The sequence below is a fragment of the Glycine soja genome, chromosome 18 (genome assembly GCF_004193775.1).
Source record: "Glycine soja cultivar W05 chromosome 18, ASM419377v2, whole genome shotgun sequence".
In the NCBI taxonomy this organism is placed as follows: Eukaryota; Viridiplantae; Streptophyta; class Magnoliopsida; order Fabales; family Fabaceae; genus Glycine; species Glycine soja.
In genome coordinates, this window is record NC_041019.1 from 6,670,261 (window position 1) to 6,679,862 (window position 9,602).

The 9,602-nt window shown below is 34.2% G+C and overlaps 1 protein-coding gene across 1 annotated transcript; it reads right to left on the reverse strand.

The window, feature by feature from the left end:
- Window positions 1–5,185: 5,185 nt before the first annotated feature.
- LOC114395076 (probable amino acid permease 7) lies at window positions 5,186–9,099 on the reverse strand. The gene is made up of 7 exons (XM_028356775.1): window positions 9,021–9,099; window positions 8,700–8,933; window positions 8,194–8,287; window positions 7,671–7,885; window positions 6,684–6,817; window positions 6,361–6,588; window positions 5,186–5,587 (listed from the first exon to the last, which is right to left on the reverse strand). The coding sequence occupies exons 1-7, from the start codon at window positions 9,097–9,099 to the stop codon at window positions 5,186–5,188; spliced, it is 1,386 nt and encodes a 461-aa protein (XP_028212576.1).
- Window positions 9,100–9,602: the final 503 nt, after the last annotated feature.

A 9,602-nucleotide genomic window follows, 5' to 3' on the forward strand; every position in this document is an offset into this window, starting at 1 on the left:
CCGATCATTTTCAATTCTCTGGAATCATACGAAGTACCCATAAAACAGTCAGAAAATTGACCACTAAAGCAAATAATCCACGTTCACTGGAAATAGAAACAGGACAATTAACAATAACATATTTTCCCCCCTTGTCATATTCTTTATTGCCTTCCAATGAAGAACTAATTCCACCTTCAAATTTGTTTTGTTTGAACAAGTTAATATTGTGATGAAATTGTGTGGTTTAGTGATGAAATTTGTGGTAGACATTTGCAGATCATGGTTAGGACTAGAGGATTAGGCTGTGCCTTAGGTAGGGTTGTTGACAGAGGTATGGGGAGAAAGGATCGTGATGATTCTGACGGTGCTCCCTAGCATCGAAGGCCTACCGCATCGGCACGGAGGCAATAGGTACTTCTCACTGTTGCCGATGATGTGCTTGGGTACCTGCGGATTCACCTGTGATACTTGCGGACTCGCCTGTAGTACCTGCTGATGAGAAGATGGTAGATGCTGAAGCACAGGACACCGGTGCAGAGGTTGCTGCAGATGAGGCTGAGGGATTTCCTGGTGGATCCAGTGATTCATCAGTGCTTACGGAGTATGCTAAGCATGTTGCAACCAACATATGGTTTGGAGAGGTATTTATAATATTCAATTTAAGTTATCTGTTAAGTATTCCTTTTTATTGAGTTTTTCGTTACTTTAAAATATTATTTTAATAAATTGTATGTTCCTTTATACTTCAATTTAGGAACGGCCTGAGTTGAAGTTATCCTCCCATGGGAGGAAGGTGCATAAATTAGGCAGGCCTGTTCCTGCAATTGAGGAGATGGTTGTTGGGACAGGATTAAGTCCTTTGATCGTGTGTTCAGTAGACACCAGCGATCGGGGACTTATATCCTTGTTTGTCGAGAGGTGGCATCGGGAGACGAGTACTTTCCATCTTCCAATGGGGGAGGTATCCATCATGCTGGATGACCTCACGTCTCTTCTTCATCTGCCGATCGTTGGCGACTTTCGCGCCTTTCAGCCTCTACACATTGATGAGACGGTGCTGATGTTGGTTGAGTTACTGATGGTCTCACTAGAGGTAGCCATGGCCGAGACAGGACATTGTAATGGACCATACGTACGCCTGTCTTGGCTACGAGACATTTATCAACGTAGATGTCAGACCCAGCACTGGACAGCTGCAGCTCGTGCTTATCTTTTGCATCTTCTAGGTTGCACTCTTTTTGCTAATAAGAGTGCAACCCATGTTCATGTTGTGTTCTTAGATGCCCTGCGCGACCTTACTCAGACTAGGAGGTATGCATGGGGAGCTGCTGGCCTCGTCCATATGTACGATCACCTTAATGATGCTAGTATCGGCACCAACCGATACGTTGCTGGTTACATCATGTTGTTACAGGTAATTAACATGTTTTTCATAATTTAATTACAAAAATGTTTTAATGAGGGTATTTTATTTCAGACGTTCATTTGAAATTTATATGATTTTCATGTAACCTCTGTAGTGTTGGATATATGAGCACTTTTCGTTAGTTGCGGAGTGCAATGCTGATTCGGAGTACGACGAGGTGTCACTATATGCGTGTCGGTGGATTGCCACAAAGAAGATTGTCAAGAAGATATCTACAGCAACGTACAAGCAACGCTTGGATCATCTCAGGATTCCAGATGTTTGCTGGATGCCATATGCGGAGCACCGACCGGTCCAGGACTTTCATCCGATTTCATGTTTCTCAAGACAGCTTCGCTGGGGGCCTGTTGTTGTCAGATACAGACCAGAGACGGTTATGCGCCAGTTCGGATACGTCCAGTGCATTCCTGCACACCCGGTCGATTCATGGGTGTCATTTGATGATGTAGACGATAGGTGGACGCACTACTCAGACCATCTGGCGCTAGTAGGTGACATATATGTTGTGCCAGGTCAGTGTGCGCTCGACTACATCGACTAGTTCTTCGTGATATTGCATCCATTCATGACTGCACCATAGACATCAAATCCTCCTCGAGATGCATTTGCGGCGCAGCCCAGACATATCCCTCAGGAGCCAGCACCAGGATCGACACATGCAGATTCTGATGCGGACGAGCCCAGACATGCAGTGGTAAGTGTTACTATTTGGTTACATGTATGTCATTTACTTGAATTATTTTAATACTAATTTGTATAATTCGTTTGTTTTCAATTTAACAGGAGGCTTGCCATGCCATCGCCGAGACATTGGAGCATCATCTTAGCCTAAATGAAGTCACACTAGGCACATTGACACATGAGGTCATCCAAAAATGCCTCAGGATTGCCAGAGGTGTCACAGAAGACCGTAATGTGTATGTCAGGTCTCGACGTAGACGGCGTACAGATCAGCCATAGTTTATTGACACCTTTCATATTATCAGTTTTGGACGATGTATTTGACTGAACATTTTGTATATTTTAAGTTATTTTGATTAATAATATTAGTGTTAACGGTTACATGTTATTTCTCAATTATGTTTAAATTACTTGATCCGAAATTTATTTCAAATTCATTCGAAATTCATCGAAATATTATGAATGGAAGTAAGTAAATTAGAAATGTTATATTATTATTGCCTTAGTAAATTAGAAATGTCATTTAAAATTTAAAACATATCTACATTATTTATTACTAATTAATTACTTTAATAATAATCCATTTTAATAAAGTTTAAATTTTAAAAAAATTCAGTCTCCTACGGATCAACTTGATCCGCAAAAGGAAAAAACGCAGGGGCACTTATGGGATTTTTAAAGGATGTTGGGTGCATCTAGCAACAACCTTGATTAGGTGCTAAAGCCACATTTAAGACCAAATTTAATGTTACGTTGATGTTTGGAAAACTATTCACGCGCCAATGACTCTTGAGAGTTAAATTGACATTCAATGTACCTTAGACTCAAACTAAGGATGCGTTTGGTTTGCATTTTCATTTTCTATTTTTATTTCCTGTTTTCATTTTTTGAAAATTGTTTTCATTTTCAAAAGATTAGAATTCTAAAAACATGTTTGATTTGACTTCTTATTTTCTGCTTTCAAGAAATAAAAACACTGAAAATGCGTTATCAAAAGGAAATGTATTTTTATATTTGCTTAAAATTACATTCCTTGACATCGCGTTTTCATTTTACCTAAAATAAGGTTCCTGGTTTCAACTGAAAACAAGATTTTATTGTTTTTAATTTTTAGTTCGTTTGAGAAAATATTTTCACTGAAAATATTTTCAACAATCTAACCAAATGCATTTTCATCACCATTTTCTATTTCTAGTGAAAATGAAAACAAAAAATAGTCAAACCAAACACCCCTAAGAAATTCTAAAATCAAATCATGTACCTCTTAAGTGAGGTAATTCAACCTGAATTCTTACACTGGTTACAAGTTACACCTTTTGTGCAGGGTCTCCAAAATATTTTTAATGACACCTTAAGTAAGGATGTAGAATTGCCATGTGAGATTCTTTTTAACACTTCTATGTACAATCAATTTTTAGCTACACTAATATTGATGCCATCTGCATAAAACCTTTTAAGTCCAAAAACACACATAAATGCATTGATACATGAGAACTCTAAATGAGCACGAGCTGTATTTGCCCACTACAGAATACAGCCAAGTGAAATCAGACCCTTCATCTTCAAAATCCCATAACCATGTTATAGAAAATTTAAATCAGACCAGCATTAGATCCTAGGCAAGTGATAATGTCTAAGATATAGGACATAGAGATATCACATATGCACACAAACAAACAGAGAGATTCTAATTAAATGAAATATGAGTAACATATAAGAAAATATCTAAAGAATCACGAGAAGTGTCTGTGCTTTGCAGTATGAAACCTCTCTTCTTTGCTTTAAGCCAAACTCCAAGAAAATATTTTAGCATTCACTACTCAGCAATACATCCTCAACTGATATATTTTTTTTTGCATAAAAAATCAACTCATTTCTTGATTTCCAGATACTCCACATAAAAGCAAACCATATCACTTGTGCATCACTGTTCCTGACACCAACTCTTTTAAGCATATCATTAAATTGAATATAATTCTGCCACACATTTCTATACTGAACTCATCCATTTCAAAACATCCAGCCCACACCTGAGAACAAGACTTACATTCATGAAAAAGACGGGATGCATACGCAATCCTTACTCAGCAAGATATTCCTCTTCGAAAAAGGTTCTCCTTTGACAGTATTCTATTTCTCTCAAATCTCTTGACTTATCAATTCTTTGGAGTCACATTTGGTTTCTCCAATATACAGTTATATACTAGACTATTTGTTTTGTTCTTTTGAAGCCGGGATATCTGTTGGTATTTTGAAAATCGAGATAATACTTGGATAAATCTGAAGTCGTGTATAACACTTTCAGATTGAATCAAATTTCGGGGTTCAACCAAAATTGTTCAATCGGATAAAATCAGAAGATTATAATTCAAGAGTTTTGTTTTGGTCTTGTATGTTTTGTCACACCGTTATGCTTTCTGAACCAGAATGATTATTTATAATCAAAGAACAGGTGGTTTTTGGCGGTTGATGGAAGTTTTTTCTATTTTAAAAACTGCCGTTGATGGAAGTTTTAGTAACTTCCATGTAACTTCCAACCGTTGATGGAAGTTTTTGTAACTTCTATGTAACTTCCAACCGTTGATGGAAGTTTTAGTAACTTCTATGTAACTTCCAACCTTTGCCTAAACCGAACATCTCGTTATTACATTAAAACAAGCGTGCACTCTTATTTTAACATAATAAAGAGATCAATTACACTAAAATGTCCAACAATATCTTCTAGTTAAAAGTCAGAAATTAATCTCAAAATACTGAGATTTATTTAAGGAACTAATCTCTTCAAATAAATATTCTTCATACACACCCAGAGACATAGGAGTCGAACTTTAGACTACATACTTAAGAGTTAAGATGTATGTAAAGACTATAGGAACTTTATTGCAGTAAGCTTGCACCATATAGTTCAAAGAAATCAAGTTTAAAATTAACACATCAAATTATGAAAAGAAATTCTTTTCTAACATAATTTTAATCAAATAAAATTTAAATAGTTCACTGGTTTACATGAAAATGAATAAAATGAAACATTATCCAACCAACCAACCAACGAGCTTAAACAAATTAAGCATCATTGAGAGGAATTACATAAACCTTTCAGCCAAGTTTTTTACTTATGATTCCTTGAATTGACCCCACCAGGCCCATGACTGTCACAAGAAAGCAAGCAAAGCTAAATGTCCTAAGAAGAATCCATTTCCTTGTCCAAGCTCCAATATTCTTTTGTTGCAAGTACATCTCTACCGGGAAATATATAGCCAATGGCCAGAAGTTTATGGCTCCTAACACTCCCAGAACTTGGTTGAAGTAAGGAAATAACATTGCAATTCCAGTGGTTGAAATCACATAGGCTGTTCTAAAACAGAACCTGAATAGATTTAGCTCATAACCGGGGAATAGAGGCGCTTGCACTCTATAGAACTTATTTGCAAAGACACTGTTGGGGAATTTTCTTGAGCACCATCTATCAGCAGCAGTATATATTGGTTGACTATACATCTGATGAAAAGATAAAACATTTGAAGCAAAAGTTTCAATAGTCAGGTAACATAGTGGAAGAGTACATTCAAAGCTAACTTGATTATATTTTTATCTGAATATTGTTGCCACTGAAACAAATTCTCTACTAGTTTTTTTATTGTCTTCTAATCATGATTGTTGAAACAATAAGTTGTGCAAGGGAATGATACATGATCCATAAGGAAAAACAAAAAGAATTCCTAGAAAAGATACATTAGGAAAATTTCTAAGGAGATATTTTATATCCAGTAATGAAATTAGAGTGAGTATATTACATAGGCACTAAGAAAGTGGTACATATGAGGAATTAATACATTTTACTAATTATGAAACAAGGGATATAACATGGTTCAACTTTCATTAGTTTTTATAATTAACACCCTAGTTTGTTTTCAGTTAGTTATTGAGTCACACAGGAAGCAGTTATAGATTTGTTAATCAAACAGTTGGATGTGCCTTGGTGTTCCATGAAATGCTTGAGAGCACTGGATGCTCTAAGTATGATGATATACTTTATATATAATTTTATAAAAATCAAATATGAATATAGCTTTTTAGCCTTTTGGTTTTCCAAGTGAAATTTTAGTGGTCAACAAATCATAGCATAGCTAAGAGAAGTTACTTTACTATAGTTAATTTCATCAATTGACATTAAACAAATACAAAAAAACATTTTTTATGAGAAGTCATAAATCATGGTTCTAGTGTAAAGGAAAATCAATTGTGATAAGTTATAGAAGTAGTAGTAGTACCTGATATCCTCCCACCAAATGTATAATAATGCAAGCATTTGCAAAGGCAACAAGCCAATAAGGCTCGTAAAACCCAAACCCTGTCAAGAGGTTCCCTGGTGTATCATTTCCAAAAGCTGCATATCCAAAGCATCCACAGCATAAGTAGAAGAATGTTGTCATGAAGATTGCAACCATGGAGGCCTTTTTCATGGTTTTGTTTTCTGGTGGAGTAGACTCTAAAGTGTCCTTTGTTCAACAAAATTCAATACTTTGTTTTAGATACAAAATTCGTTTATTTTCTACCTTAATTCATCCAATGTGAATTTGAAATATTAAGGTACCTGTATCTCAAGAAGGAGCAAGGCATATGGATAGGCAAAGGCAATGTCACCAAGTGCTTGGAAGACTAACCATAATTTGTTAGCAATGTTAGCAGCCGGTATACCTGTTATGCTCCCCATAATTCTTCCATTTTCTGCAAGTGCAACCACAGTCCTATGAATCATTTTCTCCTTCTGATCTCTGTTTCTAACTATATATCATAACATGGTTTTTTTTTTAAGGCATAATTTAGCATTACAACTTTTTGGCCTTCATTGTTAAGTAAAATATTTACTCTTGTTAACAAATGCTTTAAGGAGCATGTGATACACTTCGTTAAATACTTTCAATCAAATTAAATAATGTTTGAGTTTTTAATGTGTGAAAAGAAATATACAAGTTATTGTACGTTGTTTAAATGCGTAAAAAATATCCATAGTATTTTGATTGTATTTTAGAATAGTTTTATAGCGTCTTAGATTATGTATTAGGGATTCATTTTTAAGTTTAATTAGGACTATTAGGACTTTAATATAATAATATTATAAAAAAGAGTTAATGCTTTGTGATATGTATCATATCTTATTATACCACATCTTTATACACTACAAATAATATTCATATATATCATACCTAAAACCCTTACAATTTCTATGTAGTACCAAAAGCATAACATTCACCTTGAAAAAACTTTTTTCTTTTTGTTGTTGAGTTCATGAAACTCACAGGAGACAATTTTAACATATTCTAACTAGAAGTCAGTGTAGCGAAAGGACGAGATTATTCTCTAGGTGGATAACTTGTTGAAATTATAGGGGTTTGGGTAGAGAAAAAAAAATATGAGTATTATATATTTGCAGTGTATATTCATATGGCACTATAAGATATGAGTTTTAGAACAATATTGTTTTTCTTTTTCTTCTGGTTGCTTTAATCATGAAAAAGCTTGAAATTGACAAATAAGACAAATCTTGAATTGAAAGCAAATGCATAGAAACAAAAATTACCTATAACTGTTGCTATGCCAAGTCCTAGTCCAATGAAGGAGTATGTAAAGGACATAATTGCCGCAACAACTGAAACCCATACCATGTTATGGAGATCTGGTATGAATGACATCCCAATTTGAACAACTCCAAACATCACCATATACAAATTATCCCCATAACCACAAGGAGCTTGATGGCCTTCCTTGTGATAACAATTTGCTTTCAAAATTGCCCTATATAGTAGAATAAACAAATGTCATTAGCTTATGACCAAAAACTAAAAATCAGCAAGCACTCTCTCTAATATCATATAAAAATGAAAGCAGCAGATGCAAGTGATGAGTCACATGTTCACAAAAATAGTAAAAGAGAAATGCTAGCTTAACAAATTTTGCAAGGGAGAGAGAAAGAAAAATATGGGGTACAATGAATGATGCGACGGAGAAAGAGATAGAAAAAGTTGTATAAATTATTTAATGAATAAACACGTCTTATAGTAAAATAGTATCAGTGTGATTTCCTCATTTAATAAGAGAAGTACCTCAAACTATTTGCTGTGGTGAGTACATAAGCACAACTAGTCCCATACAAGGTCAAAAATTGAAGGAAACCAGCCAACCATGTCTTTCTTTTGCCTGAATCAACATTAAATGTAATTATAAGTTATAAGCTTAATCCCTAATAAATATTCAATTCTTAATAAAAAATTTATTTGTGTTGAATTCTTAATAAAATAAATTTTATTTTTTATCCTTGATATTTACTTTTAGTTCTCGATAAATTAACGAATTTTATATTACTCTTGATAAAAAAATTTCATTTATTATTAGTTGGGACTAAAATAAAATTCACTAATTTATCAGAGACAAAAATAAAATATCAAGAAATAAAAATAAAAGTATTATTTTATTTGACAATCAATAAAAACAAAAATTGATTAAAGAACAAACATAAAAATGAGATATTTATTAAGAATAAAAAATATATTTAAACTAGATATAATAACACTACAATGATCGCACAAGGGAATAGGAAATAGTTCACTACCCAGGTTGACTCTAACAGCAGCCATGTATGAGTAATTTCTTTTCCCAGTGACAGGATCAGGAGTTCTATAACAATCAGAAAGGAGGGATGAAGAAACATAGGTGATAATTGCAAAACAAAGCAATGCAACTGGCCCTCCAATCCATCCCAACTGGGAAGTACTCCATGCAAGAGACAGAACACCAGAACCAATAACAGCAGTAATGATGTGAGCCACAGCACTCCATAAATTTCCTGAAAAAAATTGATGGCAGGTCCAAAATTCATGATTCAAATTCATGCATGTGAAAATGGAGTGCTTATGGTGCTATGGATTTTTACCAGTCCTTTTAGCATGCCCATCATCATCATAAGCACCAGCAGCACTTGTAACAATTGGGAGAGAGGTTTTCACATCCATCTTTGTCAAAGCATCCAATTCAAATAAAGCTTATGGAGTTTACTGCATATTAATACCATAGAAAGGTCTAATTAGCATACAACATTAAAGATAACATGTGGTGCATCTAACTTGAACTTGAACGTGATATCTATATTGTCTCAGTAGCAATCAAGTCCATGCATGCTTATGCTTAATTTTAGATGCAACTTTTAAAACTTATAAATGTCCCTTATTGAAAGACTAGGAGTAGGACAACTTATTAAAGGTAAATGCTTGAAAGAATAAAGCAGGAAGTGTATATTAATTAATTTTGAATCTGCTGATAATGTTACTTGTGCCTAGCTATGTGGTTGTGCATTGTCATTGTGTCATTCTAAGTTTCTAGTACTAGGTATGGGATATGAGATTTTTGAAAAATCTTAAATACAGAATGTTAATGTAAAATTAAAAAAATATACATACATAAAAACTTAGAATTTTATATAAACATACACGACGAAATTGTATAAATGATAACAACA

Coding starts and splice junctions, on each gene's coding strand:
- LOC114395076 (XM_028356775.1), bottom strand. CDS start 9,099: ATGGATGTGAAAACCTCTCTCCCAATTGTTACAAGTGCTGCTGGTGCT. Junction 7,886..8,193: donor ACCACAGCAAATAGTTTGAG/GTACTTCTCTTA, acceptor TCTACTATATAG/GGCAATTTTGAAAGCAAATT. Junction 6,589..6,683: donor TGCTCCTTCTTGAGATACAG/GTACCTTAATAT, acceptor TGTTGAACAAAG/GACACTTTAGAGTCTACTCC.